The sequence below is a fragment of the Leptosomus discolor genome, chromosome 1 (genome assembly GCF_034619465.1).
Source record: "Leptosomus discolor isolate bLepDis1 chromosome 1, bLepDis1.hap2, whole genome shotgun sequence".
Classification (NCBI taxonomy): domain Eukaryota; kingdom Metazoa; phylum Chordata; class Aves; order Leptosomiformes; family Leptosomidae; genus Leptosomus; species Leptosomus discolor.
Genome location: NC_141391.1, coordinates 26,830,244 through 26,850,420, shown reverse-complemented (window position 1 = coordinate 26,850,420; position 20,177 = coordinate 26,830,244). Strand labels below are relative to the sequence as shown.

The window sequence follows — 20,177 nt, the reverse complement described above, 5'->3', positions numbered from 1 at the left end:
ACTTGTCTCTCTTAAATATGCTGCATTCATTTGTTCGCATTTTTTTCATTAAATGAGTTTTGGTGAAATACATGCTTTCTGCTAATTTCCCATATAAGCAGAAAGAAAATTATTCCTTTCTCTCTCACCATTTGTGCAAGAAAAAATCCCTAGATAGCGGCTTTAGTATGCAAATACTGAAAAGCATACTGCAAAATCAGTTCAGAAGAGCACACTCCTGATAGCATTGCCTTAGCAACGCTCTAGTTAAGATTAGCCAAAGAACCAAGGTTTCTGTGATAAATCACCATTTTCAGGAACGTCCAGCACCATAGCTGAGAACATTCTGATGTTAAGGGCCAGATACTTGCTTTGCAAAGCTGCCTTTCTGAGCGCAGTGACCACAGATCTGAGACCCTCACACAACCACCTCAGGGGTTTTGCTGTCAGTTTTAAACTGTAAGGAGAACGTGTGGCAGGGTCACACTGGAGAAGGCGTTGGCAACATGACAGGAGGGGAATCTTGAGTTTATGAAAACATGTAACTAAGAGTTGGTATTTCAGTAGGTGTTGATAACTGCCTATAGGGAATATCAGCACTTTATAATGGTATAGGAAATGTTGACAAGTCGCTGTTAAATCAACCTTGTTGCTCTTGCTGGATTAAGTCACCAGTAGCTCTATGGGAAGAAGAAATCTGATATCCTATCTTTTTGTGAAACTTGGAAGTATTTTGGAGAAAGTTCTGTAGTCTGGTCTGACTGCCCTAAGCTGTATCCTGACAGACTTCCCCTTTGTACTCCTTTCATCTGACCTCAGACAAATATTTTGGATGCCTCTGAGAGAATTTTTTGATTTACATTTTTTCCTTTCCTTGTCATGTTGGCTCTAGTTGTTCTTCCTGGTGGCCTTGCACAAACCAGCAGACTATTTTACTCAAATCCCTTTGTGGTATTCCCAGAGGCAGAATGCACTTTGTATTTCAAAGAAAACAATCAGGGAAAAATCTTGCAGTCAAGTGACATTATTAGCTGGCTGCTCTCAAGAATTCCTTGGCAAATGACTGGGACCCTGTGGTATCTTCCAGAGAAAATGTATAAGGAAGGAGAATCTCCAGCCTTTTTCAGGCCTGCCGTGAGAGATACTAAGTGAAATGTTTCAGAGTCAGCAACAACTTGTTCTGTCAATCTGCACCACAGAAACGGAGATCTCTGAACTTCCTGCTCTCCACGTCAGCAGGTGACCTCTAGGAGCAATGCTGTGGAGACCATTGACGTAAGGGATTAGGGTAGCAGCATCCCACACCTATTACACTGACGGAGCCTGAATTTTGCAGCAAGTCTCCAGGCGGAGTTCTTTATCCTGGCACAGGTCTGGTGCCAACAGGACACGCTGCTCTCACGTAGTTCAGCTCCCGGTCTGGTTTCCAGTATGGAGATGATGCTAACCACAAGGGGGCACTTGGCATTTAGACAAGTGGGACTGGGAGCCTTCCTTTGCCTGTACCGAAGCCTTTACAGGATCGTATGTGTATATATATATATATATATATATATATATATATATATCGAATGCATATTGTATGTAGAAATATGCCATGCTAATAATTCTTATATATAATTTTTTCAGTAATATATGACTAGTGAGTTTATTGCTATCAACTTAAAATCGAATTCCGTTACAGTAAACTAAAGATGTAGTATCGTTTTTTGCTCCTGATGAGTTTTAAATGATATGTTAAAAGATTCGGCTAAATGAGCTGATAAACTTCAGCTCCTAGTGTTGGAGGGAAGGGAGTTTATTTTCTAAACAAAACTTCATTTCATTTAAAATGTCAAGTAGAGTGGATTGCAAAGCTTCTTGTGTTTTTTTTTTTTTTTTTTTCCTGCATGACTGACAGATACATTGCTTCTGTTCTAACTCATGGAGAAAAGTTAAAGAGGATTAGAGCTGAAGTGAATTGCCATAAGGATCAATAGTCTGCATAAGCTGGGCTCTGATGAAAGCAAGTTTGAGCCTTTTGATGATGTCATGGATTTGTCACCTTGTCTGTTGTGAAATGGTTGATAGAAATGGTCACCTCAGTTGCCACTGGTAGCAGGGCAAGGAAAAATGCATAATGAGAGCAACTTATGTGGGTGGCCTTAAAATTCAGCTACAGTATCATTCTGTATAATTTAATTTTCTGGCAAGTGTTAAGCCAAATATGTAACCACAGTCAAATGAAAAGGAAATTGTGTGAAAAAAAGAAGAACTGGAGAATTGCTGTTCTCTTTGTGAAACCCTGGGCCTTGGTCAATGCTGGACACAAGACTTAATATATCATTGCTCTGAAAGTGAATCTTGCTAAGCCCTGCAAAATTCTGTTACATAAAAAAAGTATTCATTTAAAATCTCAGTGTGTTTTTTAGCTTACCAGCTTGCTCAGAGTGGTTTGACATGGACGACTTATTGAAAACTAAGAATCTTAAGTTCAGGTTAAATCCCTTAGTCAGCTTATGTCTCCTTTTCAGGAATATGTTGTCCAGCTATTCAAGGCTTAGTAGAAGAACCTGTAATAAATCTAACTTTAAAAAAAATCATTATTCAGTTAAACCACTTCTAAAAAGCTTTTTCAGAATTTATCTTACTGGTTCATCATGGAATTTTGTTGGCAATTTCTCCTTCTGGGGGAATGCTGCATAGCTGGGAGGCTCCTTCTGGTTCTCTTGAGCTCTCACTTGTCCTTGCTTTGTTTTGAGGCTTTTCCGTGCTCCAAGAATTCTGCTACAAGTCTGTGTTACTGAATGCTTTAAGCTCTGTTTTCTGTGAACTTTTGCTTTTGAGTTGTTTTACTGTATTAAGCACTAATCTGTTCATACAACCATGAGCATCAAGAATTGAATCTGTTTCAGTGAGGTTTCTTTCTGCATGCTTCCCACAGAATTCAGAAAAAGCAAATCCAGCCCTTAATGGTTTGGCTGAGTTCATATGTTGGTGTTTCTCACCTCTTGATTTATATTGTTGTGCAGCAGCTAAAGACTTCAGATATATAAGGTCTCAGCCAGTTCTTCAATTACTGCCTTGGAAGCAGGGGTGGAAGGTAACTTACAACCCATCCTGGCTAAAGTGGGTCTCTAGAACCACTTTGAAGTTTTATCATTTAAAATTTTCTTGTGTCTGTTTTTTAAATTGCATTTTATAGTGTTTGGGGACTTGGAGAGGTCTTCCAGTTGAGTAGGAATGTCTGTGTTGCTTAATGATGCCATAGTGAGCTCTGCATCATCAATTAGGTGTGTGGACCCAGGAATAGAAGTCAGAATGCTGAGTTAGCTGCCTAACTGGAATTAGCTGGGAGAAAGGCAGCAAGATTGGGGTTCACAACAGAGTGTGTAATAGAGATGGAAAACCAATGGGAAGTTCGTAAGAAATGTCCAAGAACTGCATCTGAAATCCTGCCTCCTTTCCAGAAGTCAGCGTGACCTTGCAGCCTTTCTCACTTATTCCTTCTCCATCCATGTAAATACTGCATTTCTGCCTGATTAACCGCCCGGCTTCAAAAATTATCTTAGCGCTAGTTAAGTATGATGGCAAGGGCACTCTCAGGATAGAAGATGCTATGAATTCAAGTTCTTAGGGTGACAGAGGACTAAAATGTAACTCATCTAATTTCTTTGTGGGTTAATTTTGGGGCTGTTAGGTAGAAGAGGATTTGTTCCTCACGTAACATGGGTGGAGCATGCTTCTCAGGTTGTGCCCCATTAGGGAAATGACCACCAGGAAGCTTTGCTTTGAGACTCCATAAAGGCTTTCAGCAGCAAACTAAGCAGCTTGATTAAGCTTGTGCTTATGGGCAACCACAATAGCAACAGCTCAGATGCCTGTCTGAGTTATATGGCAAACCCAGATGTGAAGAATGTAAGATATTGCATAGATTGCTTTATTAGCATGAGGGTGTTAAATTCTACCTGAAGTGCGATTTAGACTCATTCTTTTTTGATCCTGGGCTTTATTTCCTAATCTGTAAATTTGGAGTTATTTATAACTTTCTTATTTCGCAGGAGAATTGTAAGCATAGGTACATTACAAATTATGAGGCACCCAGATACTTTAGGGATCGTAACTGTATGCTTTAGTCACATTATCAACATATTTCCATTTGCTTGCTCATCAGAAGCAGTGTAGTGCACCATTTGTTTGCTTGCAGTTGGATATCATCCTTGCTCCAGAGCTGCCTGAATGCCCAGGCATCTGCACTTGCGCCAGCTGCATTGGCAGCAAAAAATAGACAGCACTTCTGAAAAGATTAAATGAAAAAAAGATCTAAAAGTAGTGTAGTTTGTAGGTGAAAGAACTCTAAGAAATTAGGAGTACCATCACCAAGGAGATGCCAAATTGCTGTGTTGTAAGAGCTGCGACACCAAGTCTTGCCATCTTATATAACACTGATGGACAATCTAGTGAGGAAATAAACAGTGGGCTGTGGATTTATATAGAACAAATCTGGAGAGCAGCATGAACTTCTGTATTTACTGCATTTAAGTTTATCGTGGTGGTACACAATATGTTGTAGGTGGTACAAAATATGTTACACAAAATATGCTATCATATGGTTATAATCCTTAATATGCAGTCAGGTCAAGAAGGCAAAAAAATTTACTTTCCTAGCTTGACAGTGCTGAGGCCTTCTGTATCTGTCCTGTTTAATGCTGTACAGACAGTGATGTTGTAATGAAATGGCACATGACCCTAGTGGAATTTAGCCAAATCTTCTCTTTAATCTGCAGCTTACTTTTTCTCCCTGAATTGGCCAACTTTGACGGTATTGGCTGTAGGAGCCTTCTGTATTAGGACAAAGATTTCATCTGCATCCAAGCTACTCCTGCTTTAATTAGGAAAAAACAAACAAATAAACAATTCTTTTCATGTGTCCAATGTGTCTGTTATAAGAGATTAAAGTTAATAACAGTTCAGTCACGTGCAAAAGATTCTTGAAAGATATAGCTCTTCTGTATCTCTCTCTTTCTATTTTTTTTTTTTTTTTTTAAAAAAACAAAAACTGGTGGGAGGGGTTATTCTCTCTTGGCAACATGTTTTAAAAGTACTGTGCCTTTTGCTGTGCTCCTGCAAAATCTTGGCTTTAATAGAAATCATTCCTAGGGAAATCTCAGTTACAGCCAGAAATGTTTTCTGTGAAAAAAATTTGGAGCCAAATAAAAAATGTGTTGTACAGAAATTTGTGAAAAGGAATAAAAGATGCAATGATCTGCAGGTCCTAGAAAGGAGAAGACTGGAGATTCCAAACAGGCAGATGTATATGTTTGGTGGCTATCTCTTAGAAACCATTGGTAGGACTATTACTTTACATATCCAGAAAATAGAATTGCTTGATGTCCAAAGTCAAAGATAATATATTTATGTAATGAACCTGAGATGGAAATGCTCTTATAAGAATGACATAATCTCTCATGTAATGACAAATTGCATTTTCACATTCACTCTGAAATAGACCAAAGAAGACTGTGCTAGGCTGGATAGATGCCCAAAAAAAGTGGAAGCTGAAGAGGTCTAAACAAGGTACTGAGCGAGAGATGGAAGGCACAGTTGTAAAAATAAAATGAGGGTCACAGAATCACAAAATTGTTGAGGTTAGAAGGGACTTCTGGAGGTTGTCTTGTCCAACCCCCTGCTCAAGCAGGGCCACCAAGACCCAGTTGCCCAGGATCATGTCTAGATGGTTTTTTTAATATCTCTAAGGAGGGAGACTCCACAACCTCCCTGGGCAGCCTATTCCAGTGCTCAGTTACTCTCACAATAAAAAGTGTTTCCTCATGTTCAGAGGGAACTTCCTGTGTTTCATCTTGTGCCCATTGCCTCATGTCCTGTCTCTGAGCACCACTGAAAACAGCCTGGCTCCATTCTCTTTGCACCCTCCTCCAGGTAATTACATACATTAATAAGATTCACCAGAACCTTCTCTTCTCCAGGCTGAACAGTCCCAGCTCTCTCAGCCTTTCCTCACAGGAGATGTGATCCAGTCCCTTAATCATCCTTGTGGCCCTTCATTGTACTCTGTCCAGTATGTCTGTATCTCTCTTGTACTGGGGAGCCCAGAACTGGACACAGCACTCCAGGTGTGGCCTCACCAGTGCTGAGTAGAGGGTAAAGATCACCTCCCTCGACCTGCTGGCAATGCTTTGCCTAATGTAGCCCAGGACACCATTGGCCTTCTTTGCAACAAGGGCACCTTGCTGGCTCATGTTGAACTTGTCCACTAGGACCCCCAGGTCCCTTTCTACCAAGCTGCTTTCCAGCTAGGCAGCCTTCAGCATATATCAGTTCATGGGGTTGTTCCTCCCAAGGTGCAGAACTTTGTGCTTCTCCTTGTTCGAGTTAATAAGGTTCCATTCGGCCCATTTCTCCAGCCTGTCGAGGACTCTCTGGATGGTAGCACAACACTGTGGCAAATCAGCCACTCCTCCCAGTTTGGTGTCATCTGTAACGTTCCTGAGAGGACACTCTGCCACATCATCCAGACCATTAATGAAGATGTTAAGTGGGACCGGACCCAGTATTGATGCCTTAAGGCTTAAATTACGTTTGGGATTTTTTTACCATTAGCAAGCATCCATAAACTCTCTGAGAATTAGACCATACATGGATACTGGCCTTCTGGATCTGAAGTTTGCATGACAAATAGGGAAAAATTTCCACTAAAAAAGAACAGGAGAATATTTGGAGAGAGTCGTATTATCTTCATTTTCATGTTTACTGGGAAAATCTGGTAAATAAAGTCATAGCAAAGCATTAAGGTCGTGAGAAGAAATAACTGATTATTAAGGCAACGGTCAGGTAGTCAGTACAGAAAGTGAAAGGATTCAGCTGTTCTGACTAGGAAGATGCTTGAGTTAGATACAAAAAGACGCAAAACTTCTAGAACAGATACTTATTTTACACAGGGGCCCTAAGCAGACAAATATAAGAACATGACTGCCCTGAAATGTAATAACATTGATAATGAAACCATGATGAGATAACAAGTATTAGAGGTATGCATTTGGCAGGAAAGATAAAAACAGAGATAGATGTGGTATGTAGCAGATGTGAGAGACTTTTACGTTAATGTTGTTTGTTCTTTCTTCATCATCTGTTTGGATTAATTCATTTTAAGAATGGATAGGAAAACAAATTTTAATCACAGTAATATTTGGAACTAATATTGAAATATATTTGAAACAATGTGACTCACTTAAATATTAGGACACCAATATTTTCTTTTATATATATAGATGTCTACCTCTTGGCTAGATCTTGTATTCCTACTACAGGCAGTGCAGGTCTCATGAATACAGTCAGCTGAGTATAGCAAGTTGTATCCAGATTATCTAAGTAGGTATCTTCAGTGCAATGGTTGTGTAAACAGCCTGTCCTTATAGGGCAGGAGCTCCAGCCTCCTGATCATCTTTGTGGCCCTCATCTGGACCTGCTCGAGCAGTTACACATTTTACGAGAAAATACTGGATAAAAAGGAGGGAATGCTGGTTTAAATTTTGAAAATCTAGAATAACATTGCAGAAAAGCTAGTCAAAAAACCTATCAGATCAAGTGATCATGAATTCATTTGTTTTAAATTAAACATGTATATATTGCCTCAGTTTTTGGTAAAAGCAGAAACAATAAAATGCAGGACAAAGGAAGAAATAGCTAATGTCAGCAAGTAACCAAATCCTAAGGAAAACTCAAGGAGCTGGATATGCTGAAGTTGAGGGAAATGGGTAATCCATACCTCAGGATTCTGAAAGAACTGGCTTGCCACATCGCTGATCTGATAGCAGGTGGTTTTAATAAAGCTGTGGATGATGGCATTATGTGCACTGGAGAACGGCAAATCTTTTTAAAGATCGAGAAAGAGAGGAATAATTGTTGCAAAATGAGACTGAAATATGGGTTTATTAAAAGTGGCTTATAGCAGGCTAACCTGTTGACATTTTGTGATGAGACAATAGATTTGTTGTCACAATAAATATAGTAATCTTTTTCCCTATGACCTCTGATAAAGATACCATGTCACGTGGGAAGCGAGTGATTAGTTTGGAGAAATTGAAAATTAGCAGATTTGTTGGAGGAGTGAAGAGCTGGCAAATGGAACATGATAGCGGTGACTAGTGAAGGAGGCTGCTGGCAGAGCACAAGCAGAGTTCTTCTAGGGTCAGGTTTAGGCCTAATCTTAACATTTAATGCATCACCTTGACACGCAAATTATGAATAGATTATGGTATCTTTCTCCTGATACCAATTATGTAATATAATAGGGATCTGGATGTTGTTTAGAAAAAGAATGATACCAAAGACTAGATTATTAAAAATGGGATTAAAATTTAATAGTGTAGACCAAAGGATTTAGGGAATAATAAACAAATTCTGTTATGAATGGAGAGCTGATCACCTGGACACAGCTGCAAAGGAGAATCTGGGTATTCTAGCTGATCCTTTGTTGACTGTGAGCCATCACCGTGCAGCTGTGAAGAAGGAAGACATAATCCTAAAATTTCTCTATACGATAAAGAAGTGTTGCTGACATTGTTCAAGGCAGTGAGATGGCTTCTGGAGTACTGCATACTCTAGTACAGTTCTGTTCTCCAGCTGTAAGAAGGTTGAGCTCAATCCTGGTATACAAAGGGTTTACTGTGAAATTATTAGATGAAAGGACAGCCTGCTGCTGTGTGAAAGACCATTTTTAAAAGCTCAGCTCATTTATCCTAGTAAAATGAATGTGGAAAAAAGATGTTCCTCTCTTCTGTCTATACATGCTGTGGGCAAACAGCAGGGAGGAAGAACAGTTATCTTAAAAATAATTTCAATACAAGAACAGGTATAAACTGACCTTGAATAATCTAAGACAAGGAATTAAAAAAAACCCATCTACTATTAGAGCCTCCCAATAAGAATGTCTCTACTGGATGGAATGGATCAATTTATGAAAGGGATTATGAGAAGCAGTTTCCTGTGTTAGAAATGAAAGAGGACCTGCTTGGGTGTGCGTTCTACTTCCACTACACAGCAAGCAAAGAACTGGCCAGTGCCAATAACCAAAAATAGACTCTACCACTGTTACTTTAACTCATCCCAGCTGTAGACAAGGTAGATGGATACACACCTGACAGACAGTTGCCCCATGAAATACTGCTTTCTAGCCAAGTTGTTACGAGTTACCTTTGACATCCCATGTGCCTCTTCAGCCAGTCCAGCAGCTTGCTTAGCAAGTGTTTTGAAAATGGATGTGCAGGTGAGATCTGAAATCTTCCTCCTACTAAAAAGGAGTCATCAGAGTGAACTTTAGAAGTAAGGAGCAATTCTCACTGGTCACCAGAAGGTGACTTTGCTAATCTATCAAGGAACAGCAGTGTGGAAAACCACATCTGTATCATTTCAACACAGTGGAAGTGTGTAGTGCACAACTGATAATTGTAGCATATGGTTAATTGCTTTTGTCTCTGCAGTGTGCCAGCCAGAACCATGTGAAAAAGAAATGCAAAAGAAGCAACTAGAACGAGAAACATCATAATGCTTGAAGAATAAGGACTATGGTGATGATATCTTTATATGGAATAGAAATACCTGTAAAACGTTTTTGTTTACTATAACCACAGGGTTCCTTAAAGGAGGTTCTTAAACAACTAGAAGAAGAGAAGAAAAGTCTCCAGAATCAGCTAAAAGACTATGAACTTAGACTGGAACAAGAAGCAAAGGTTTGTTATCAGTTATGCCTCTAATCTATAAAAGCAATTATGTTGTCTGACAAACAGACAATGTGCGTGAAACACAATAGAATAGTTCCACAAAATATGTCACTGGAAAAAGCTCTGCTGTATATTTGTTTCTTTCTGTATGGTTCAACTTTTAAAATATTTCACTCAGTGATAGCCTTTATCCCTTGTTTTAACTCTAGGCTTACCACAAAGCTAATGATGAGCGGCGCATGTATCTTTCAGAGATCTTACAGGTAAGAAAAATGTGCGACTCAATAACTTTTAAAAATCATTATGCTTTCTTAATACAGCAGCAGAATCTGTTAATGCCATTAGGTCAAAGTCTTATCACTGCATTCATCTACCAAATCCATTACATAAGCTGCTTTAAAAATATTTTAAGAGCTAGAAATGGAAAGATTGCAGTTTATTTATTTTTAAATACTTCTTTTGCTTTTGTATCAACTGGAGTTTCATTGTTCCCAAGGATAGTCAGAGTGCTCTTAACTGAGAAAGCTCAAACAATTTTCTGATACTTGCTTGCCCATCCATTAGTCAGCTATGCTAGTTTAATGTTTCAGAATGAAATTATTAGCAGTAGTGACGCCTACCTTAAGTAGCAAGTCCTCTTTTTCATATTCCTCTTTTTTTCTGTTAAAGATAAACTAGCCAGCCAGCTCAGAATGACAATAAAGCACATATTTCAATTAAATTTATCAGATAAGGGATAAGAGACCGTGTTTTTTGGTGAAATCAAGGTTAAATTTCACTGCTGCACACTATGTAATACATAAAAGTTGATACTACAAAGTGGAGGAACCTGTAAAGGAACCTGTGAAGATTTGTAGTTCTTCTTATTCTGAAAGAGCTCTTAATTCCTGAATAATGTAAAAGTAATAGCTTAGTGTGATACTCAAGAATGATTGACACTGAGTCACTGTCATAGCTAACTGGGGTGAAAGGCTGTAATTAGCAGCGTTTCCATGTGATTGCACAGGGGTGAACCGATTCACTTACGTGGTTCATTGCTACTTTGGCAAATCTGAAACAATTGCTTAAACTAACTTTCTGGCATGAAACCAAGAAAAAGCCCAGGAAACGCCCATGATAATTGTTAATACCTTTGCATATTAAGAAACTGGAGGAATAAAGTAGGAAACAAAAGATGATTTTACTACTGAACATGCTAGCAAGAGGCATGCTTATGTTCAGCTGCCTAGAAAAGCACTTAAACAAGTATAAAGCATTATTTGAAGTGAGGTATATGCACTGGCACATTGCTTAAATGGAGTATTAGGTACTAGGATTTTGCTACTGGCACTCAAGGTAGTTAGTGCATTATATTATCAGTAATTATTTGCTGTCATGATTTCAGAATCATATGAGAGCAAAATAATCATCTTCAGATTAATCTTCCAATCTTTAGTTCTCTGAATGTTAAATGGACAATCTAAAGTAGTTGTAGAGGGGTCCTCTGTAAGCTATGAGAAAGAACCATGTTTAAGGTGCAAACTATCACACCTGGTTTAGCTCAAGATGAAATGAATGTCCCAGGGACATGTCTGTCCCTCTTCCTGAGCTATAAGCAGAGCCTAGGTGAGCAGTTCAGGCATCTACCTTTTAATATTGCTAATCTGAACAGGCTAATCATGGTTGACTGTTGGTTGCAAAAGAATCAGTGGCTCAGCTGGTCCCTTCAGGTCCTGTTCTGCTATGACTTTGATTTGACTCTTGCTTTTATATGCATATGTATGCACTGCCTTTTAGCAGTTCACTTTAACAGTAGAGGCAGAAGTAAGCTTACTTTCAATCCAGACTCTTTCAGCTGTATTAAAATTTCCCTGTTCTAGAGTCTGCACGGTAATGTTGGCAGCAGTTGAGTTAGGAGGGTTTGCCCATAGGCTTACATTTTTCATACATTCCAAAATAAGTGTACTGCAGGATATTGTTATCCCGTGACAACAATATATTCCAGTGACACTCTGTTAGTTACAGAGAATGGATATAATGTCTTTTTAGGCCTTTTTTTCCCTCATTATGTTTGTGCTTTTCTGTAGCTCACAGTAAAAAAAAAAATCATTGAATGGAAATTTTTACTGGTAGGTGTTAAAAAATCCCAGCTGTTTTGGGGTTTTTTCTACTTTGTTTTGGATCCTTTCTGAAGCTTGTGGCAGAAGCAGAGGAGAGAGAGAGATGCTTTTGAGCAGCCATTTCTTTTATTTACCTTTTTTATAATCAAGTGCTTTTCTGGTTTTCTTTACAAAATATATGTATCTTCTGAGTGCTTTTGTTGTTTGTTTTGTCTGGATCCGTAAGGATATAGTAAATTTTAAGTGATAGTTTTAAAATAAATTAAAGATTTCACAAACTTGAAAACTCATGCTAGAGCCACCGGCGGTTTATGGTGTAATCCTGTTTGCTTTTTTGTTTTGTTTTCGATCTGAAAAAATACTGGTTTGGGATTTGGACTCCAGAAACATCAAAGCACTTTCTGGTGGTATTCAGAAATTGGTTTGAGAAGCAGGCAAAGAAGAGTGATAGCAGATCTTTAAAAGGGTCGTTCTTTCAGGCCACATTTTTAGCACAAACTTACACTAGCATAGTAGAGTCTGACCTGTGATTGGTGTTTCTTTGCAGACAAAGCCCACAATTATAGATAGGTACAGCTGGAGAGCTGCTTGTGCAACACAGCTCATTTTAGTTGGGATAGGCCTGGAGCGAACTGTACCAGCAAAACCAGTGCTATGAATAATAATCGTATGTACTGGCTCTCTATCCATATAAGTTAAAAAAAACCAAACAGTGAAGGCAATTGTAGCATAGGTCTTGCCTCATGTGTCACAGAATCACATCTGCTCAGAAAGATGATAAATTATACTAGCCATCATCGTTAGCGCTAGAGTTTCTTGAGTGCAAAACATTTCTTACCTTCAAGAAAGTAAATCTGTGCGGATCCTATTCCGGTTTTACGCTTGCACTCTGAAAAGACTCTGCCTTAGTTGTAGCTGACTGGGTCAGGAATACTTGCCTAGTGCATTGGATGTGGAAGCAGAGTAGAAACCATTGTCTTATAAGCAGTGAGATGTGCTTCTTTTCAGTGCCAGAATTTTTTCTCACAAGTGCAAGATGTTTTCACACATGCTATAAAATGTAATGTTGTAATGTAATGAAATAATCCAAACCCCGAGCCTTGTATAGGAAGTCCCCAAAAGCTTTCACTGGTCTGGTGTACCTGATACTTCATGTATCATGATTATAATTTATTTATTACATGTTCCTCATGGATCTATTTACAGGGGCTGAGAAAATTCCCTTCACTTTTACACTAGACACCCAAGTGTGCACAGCAGCCAGACAAGCCCGAAACCTTCTGCGTTTTCTGTTTGTCTGTCCTTGGTATAGCTGCCCCTCTGAGAGGTAGTTTCAGGAAAGGCAGCTGGATGAGCCAGCAAATGCTGGGTGAGGGGGGAACTCTGTGAGCTAAGGAACAGGAGAACCAACTGATTTAATCCTGCTCAGATTCTGTGAAGTGCAATACCAAGGGTAACAACTGGGGGTTTTTCATTACATCAAGTAGTGTAGACTTGCAGAGTGTACAGAGATTTCTGTGCTGTGTTAATTTTTTTAAAAGCAGTTCCTGTCCTTAATTAATGATTTAATCATTCAAAAGTACAACTAAGTGACTATAATTTGTTTTCTTTCTCATTCAGGGAAGTATGTTAGAAATACAATGCTTCTTCATTGAAAATGTGGAGTTATGGGCAGTGTGACCAAAACCATGCTGATTGAAATTATGTATTCTCTGATCGTCCGGCTTAATAAGTAATGGTATTTTTGCACAGCAAAGGATTTTGGCATGTGTTCAATTCCCCAAATCAGCAAGGCATCAGTATAATATGTGCTTAAAGTCCTTTATGGCAATAAGACCATATTGAGTCCAAATTAGTTTGAAAAAAATTTACTTGTTTAACTGTAATTGTGGTTAGAATTTAACTTGTTTTGTAAAAATTTGGCTATTGCAGACCTCAGCTACACTTAAAACTGTTGAAAGGCAAAAAACAGATGCTCTTAGAGGCAAGGGAGAAAACCAGATGCTGAGGTAAAGTTCCTTTATCTTCCCTCTGTTTTCTAGTTTATTATTTTTTGCTAAGTACTATGTTTTGAATATTGTGACTGTCTATTCATAGTAAATATCACTGAGCATAATCCTACTGACAAAGTATTAAAAAAGTATAAAAGCATCACAGATACTGCTTTTCAATCTTATTTATTTAATACTAAGTATGTTGCAATATTGAAAATATATATAGTCAAGTGGCCTTTTTGAAATCATACAGTACCTCTGATGTTCTTCCCTTTCAACCTGTGTTTAAAATGGATCATTCTTTTCTATATTACTGCAGAGTTGGGAGCAACAAGTATAGCCTTTAGTCCATTAAGAGTAATTCAATTACATAATGCCTTGCTTGGCCCTTTTTAGCCAATAGAGATTGTACAGCTTTTTGTGGATGATAATCTGAGTGATTTTAGACGACACCATATAAAGGCTTCGTTGTTATACAGGTTTCTGTTTAGTTACATGGGTTAGAAATTTGAATTTGAAAACAGGACGCCTGCTCTGAGCTAAATAGAAATAAAATGAATTTCTGATCATAGTGCTTGTGAGAAAGCTTAAAATTGGAGGAGATTTGTTTTTTAACTGAACTGAAAATGTTAAGACCACAAAGCGTGAAGAATATAGGGAGTCACCTCAAAAGTGTGTTGGACCCAGTAACCTGCCTCCAGTGGCCGCGAGTAGATGCCTACAAAAGTGTGTAAGCAGGCAGATAGCATATTTGCTTTTGGAACTCTGCCAAATACTTTTATGTTTGGAGACTTCCTGAGCTAGTATGGCTTCTATGTATTTAGTATCTCACAGTAAATACTCTTCCATAAACGTACTTACGTAAATTATTAAAATGAGCATACACAGTACATATTGGGAACATCTGAAAATGTAATGAGAAAATTATAAGCATGAAATTGTGTAGATGTATTTGCTTACCACCTTTATCCTTTCATTCTGTGTAAGCACAAAATCGTAGGATTTCATAAATTGGAACAGTGGATCTTTGCTCTCCAGGAGCAGATGTTAGTAGAGTATGAATTAATGTAGTATAATAGGAGTTAAAGTCTATATCTGAAGTTTCTCAATACAGAAAAAGTATTGTATGGGTCTGAGGTACCACATATAGAGCCAGTGTGTTGCTTCTGGCCCCAGTGATGTTTAACATAGCTCATGTGGAGAAGGTCAGGAAGCTAGAACTAAGAGAATTCACTGTATCTGCTGGGAGATTAAATATCATTAGCCAGATATTGAGGTTTGCTGAGGGTCAGCACTGATCTGTTATTATGCTGGGGTTTTTTATAATTTATTTTAGTAGAGCATTACTTACCCTGAAATTATATGACAGTGTGTTTCCGTAGTTTTCTTTATATCAAATGGAAGAAAATAAAGTATGAAAGAAGTGTATTGTAATTGCTGGTCTCAGAAGATGCATGTTGTAATAAAATATCCCCTTTCAACCCATTTTCCTTCAGAGGATTTTTTTTAACTTTTCAAAGTACTTTACGCACAGGAAGGATATTGTTCATCTTTTAAATTGTCCTTAGTAGCAAAGGACACTGTTTGCAAAGCATTGGCTTTGATAACCAGTGACAGAACTTTCAGTTCAAACTTTGGTCACAGTTGGCAACAGGGAGATAAGAATGGAGATTTGGAATAGTTTGTATTTTAAGGAAATACTAGAATGTAAGTAAGCACCCCTTGATCATCACAAGGTTAACACAGCCATTGTTATATTATTCCTTTTTAATTATGTTTTGATTTACAGCCTGAAGGTTGTTCGTTCAAGCTGACATTAATGAGAAATAATTTCATTTAAATAAGAGAAGACCTGCGTGATTGAAAATAAACGTGTTCCTGAGAATAATTTGAAAATTTTTTCTCCAGCTCTTATCTCACTTCTGTTGGCCTTTCAGAAAATGCCTGCCTTCACTGGATTTCAAACCATATTAAGAAACTATGCTTAATGTTTTTTTAACTATAGGTACAGGTATGGAAAACCCAACCTGTGTATTAAAGCAACACTGAAACATTTTTGAGTAGTAGTTGTGAACACTAGTTGTTGATGCATTCAGTTTCCTGGCCATCCAAACATAGAAGCCTAGTTCAGTAGAGGTCCTTTTTTTGTGGTATTTCACAGGGCAAGAAGAAGATAGGCTAGGTGACAGTTGGGAAAAACTTGGATGTCTTGATGACTCATGTTTCTGATGCAATCAGAGCAGCCCGTTTAATGTCATTCTGAGCCCTTACTGTTGCAGTGAGGCATATAGCAGGGCTTATTAGGTCAGCTTCAACACTGTAGTGGCTGCAGCTACCTGGCTTCTAAGTCCATAAGTCTCTCTGGTTTTGAGTGGAAAGAGATTTTGCTGTCTGCAGAATTCCACAGACATATGCTGTCTGCTTGGTCTGCTTGATCCAGCTCTACAGTGATCTACAGACTGAATTTGAATAATCAATTGATTATTGGGCAAACTGAGGCCTTGGGATCTGGTCTTCCAGGCTCTGAGTAGAAGTAGCTCCATATCTCTGTGGGGGCAGCGCTCCCTTCAAGACTATGACTGCTTGTAAGAGCGGGAACAAAGGATGTGTCAGTCTCAACAAGACTGGCAAGCCCCAGGGACAACTTTGTTGGCTGTTTGCCCAGAAATTTGAAACTTGCACAGATCATGTCATCACAGCTTCTACCACGTAACAAAATATTCTTCAGCTGTCATCATGAATATAATGATGAAATGCTGTGATATATTTTCCTTCAGAATACCTTTACTTGACACGTTGAAACCCTGCATATTGTCATTGAGAGTGTGTAAACTGTCTACTGTGGTAATGAACAGGGAGAGGGACAAAGGTACATTGCGTAAGAGTAGAGATGCATACTGCTTGATCTGAGAATGACCCTTCCAGTTTGTGGAATCACCAGCCCACCCCTGGAGATTTTTCTATATTCCCACTGATTTCTCTTAGAAGACCAAGGTGAAAACAGCTGTAGTAGGCTCCACGTAGATAGTGTATGTATCCACAATGAGTAGCACTTCAGAAGTCTGCTGGCAGCATTTCCAATTTAAGATCATGGGCTCAAGAGCATGTGTCTCCGGAGTGGAGTACCTGCAGAGAACTGTGACTACATCTACATGAAGTGTTTTTCCATTTCCTAATGGGATTTATGTAACTGTCTTCTTAGGTAGTTATCGTTCTCTTTGTGCAAATGTTTAGTATTCTGTTCATGTTCTTCAAATGCCGTCATTTAGGTAACAGGAGGTAGTGAGGAATCATGAGATGAGGATTGAGTTTATATGCAGAATAATTAGCTGCTCTGCTAGCCTGCAAACCCAGAAATACACTTGTTTTTTCCTCTCTCAGGTTTATTAATTCACAATACTAATCAGTTATGCAAATGTAAAAAGCATGCAAATTTCTAGCAGTTAAAGCTTGCAGGGAATGTGACACTTGATGTCTAACTTCACCCGTTTTATTTCAGAGGGAGATACAGTGTTCCAGGAAACCCGAAGATGGTTAATCTTCAAAAAGGATTGATTAAAAAGACTGTAGGAGTGAAGCAGCTTCCGAAACTAAAGCACTGATTCAGTATTAATGCCAAGACCTTACAATGTCTTTTTAAAAAATTTAACTGAAAGTTTCTAAATGGAAAATGAATGTATTTGTGCCTTATTATAATGCTAAACCCAGACTGGCATGTCTTCTTGGTAGCCTTAATGTAAGTGTTCCTCTGCCTAACAGAGCTGTTCTTCGAGTTGCCGTCTTTGTTCTGGTTATCTCTGACCCTTACATTCTGGTTCTCGTCAGTGATTCTGGGTGTCAGGGAGTCGGAAGCCTTGGAGAACATTTAGTGTCTTTATACACTAGGTAGATCCTTGGACTCTTTGGCTGCACAGCAACCATTGAAAACAAACAAGCCTCTAACATTTTTGACCTCTCAACCAAGAAGAAGAAAAAGGCAGACTGACGTAACCTGAAGTATTATCTCACCACCCAAAACAGTGAATATCAGACAATTCCATCCGAGGGCATCCCCATCCAGTACAGGCATCAAAGAGAGCCTCTCAAGTAGCCTGGTGTTGGTACAGCTGAACGTGGCTTTGGTTTGGCTTTTAGAAAGACCGACAGCATAGTTTACTAGCCAGTCTGATTTCTTGCATGATACCGTACCATAGAGTCCCTTTCCAGCATAAAGTTGTTGTATATTCCGTGAGCTTTCTTACTCTAGCAGAGAAGACAAAACACCTCCACATGTAACTTTTAAAAAAGCTGGCTTGCCACTGATCATCTGTTGACCACCACTTTCTGTCTGCATGGTTTAGAAGCACAGCACCATTTCCACTTACTTCAGGCACTAGTAATGGGTAGAAATGAGAGAAAAATGAGAGAAAAATTGAACACTTTTTATTAAGGTTCCTTCAGAGGCTATCTTGTGGAGGGGTTGTTTCTTTTAAACACTGTATGTACATTATGCTTCCCAACATTGGTATATTGCTATTTGAAATTTGAACTCTCAGGTGAACCTTTGTATCCACAGTCTGGGTTCCATAAAATTCTCTATGCATTCTTCAGTGGCACTGATCCATGTGTTTGTAGGGGCCAAAACAGTGCCAGTCTTTAAAGTCATCTCTTCAATGAAAGTAGAACTACTTCGTATTTTCATTCTTAAGCATGCAATTATTGTTGCAGTTTCATTACCTACATTTCAGTCATTAAACTTCAGCAGAATTTTTTAAAGTGGCAACAGGAAAAATGTTTTGCTAATGAAGCTTCAAACCTCTGGGCTACATCTTAAAAGCTTTTGGCAGAGCAAATGTGATTGATTGACTGCCTTTATTATTTTTAAGAGCATCCCCAGCTCTTTGCAATATCTAATAAAGCTTTTTGCCTCTTTAAGAGCGGTACTAATAGTTCCTTGTTACTGGCAGCATTAAAGTGAATAATTAAACTGATACAAAAAGATCAATGATGTCATTCTGAAATGCAGAGAAAGAAGACCTGCAGTATTGTACAGCATATTCAGTATGGAAACCCCATTTTTTTCTCTTACATAGTAAGAGATTTATTACGGATATTTCTTGCATTGCCATGATGCACCTGGTATCATTCTTTCATAAGCAGGGTAGTCCTCCTGGACAGTTTTTTCCTCACAGTCACAGTTGAAAGCATAGCACAGCTGACTGGGTTAGCACTCTTCTGCTCCTGTTTTTCACATGGAAAATTTCCAAGTTTAGATTGTGCTGGCATTTGTCATTGTGGAGAAGGAGAAGGAAAAAATCACCATAATGGACCTATTGGCATAAAAGACAAGGGACATCTGCAGTAGTGAAGAATATCCAGTTCTTGGATCCATGCAGCAGGCATTTACTGCTGCTGTCTCCGCATCAAATGTTAGTCAAACCACTCCAGTCTGGTCCCTGCAGCACCTCAAAATATCTGGAAACATTGCAAAAATGTGGCAGAACAGCATTTATTCACAGCAGGAGACTTGGATGCTTCCCTCATGGCTAGTCCTCACTGAGGCCTTAAAAAGAGACATTTTCTCTGAAGCCTAAAAAGAGACATTTAGTGGTGCAGTTTGGTACAGTAGTGACCTGAGGAGAGGAGCAGACTATGTCCTACTTAGTCTCTGTTTCAGCTTGCCAGGGGCAATCTCAGGATCTGAAACTCAGTAGTATGATAATTAAGCCCTGAAACATGTGTTCGACCATCCCAATTGTGTGTCTAGCTGTAATGTTTTCTGTCGAAAATGGATATAGTTCTGTACTCTTTGAATTACTTGGCATTTCATTTTCTTCCTTTCTGAAAATAAGGGCACACTGATGATTATGTTTGATGACTCAAGTTTCTTTGCAACAGCAAAAAGATAGTTTTTGGTTTCAAAAGCGTTGTGTTATTTCTTTGGAATAAAACTTTTACACTGCTAGCTCTCCCAAACCGTGTTGGAATTTTTTGTTTGGTTTGGTGGTTTTGCTTGGATGAGTATTTTGAAATTCGTGGATTTATCTCGTGCAGACTTTTCTCACTACTATTATGCTGTGCTGGGATTTGTTTACATTTGCAGCAATGAACAGTTAGGTGTCTTTACATAGCGTCTTCTATATGAACATTTCAGTGCGTTTAGGCATAATTAGTCCTTCAAAGCACAATCTGTACTATTATTCTCATTTTAGGCATAGAAGACTGAATTACAGAGCTAGGTTTATTTAAACTAGAGATGGGAGTGTGGTGATGTCTGGGTTTTCCCTGATTTCATGGCAGGGTGATCTTTTGTAATGTTGCTAACCGTTAGAAGGTAAAGTCTCTGTGCATCATACTCTGAACAGTGGTCAAATCTGAAAACAAAAATGGGAAATTGAATTACTGAC

General features: G+C 38.7%; 1 protein-coding gene across 1 annotated transcript in view; it reads left to right on the top strand.

The window, feature by feature from the left end:
- The window catches only part of CCDC169 (coiled-coil domain containing 169), a 28,856-nt gene extending 11,463 nt beyond the window's left edge, over nt 1–17,393 (top strand). The window contains exons 5-8 of the mRNA XM_086481895.1: nt 9,609–9,707; nt 9,908–9,961; nt 13,730–13,806; nt 17,291–17,393. Coding sequence (XP_086338021.1) covers nt 9,609–9,707; nt 9,908–9,961; nt 13,730–13,806; nt 17,291–17,393 — 333 coding nt within the window. The remainder of the gene's footprint in view (nt 1–9,608; nt 9,708–9,907; nt 9,962–13,729; nt 13,807–17,290) is intronic.
- Nucleotides 17,394–20,177: the final 2,784 nt, after the last annotated feature.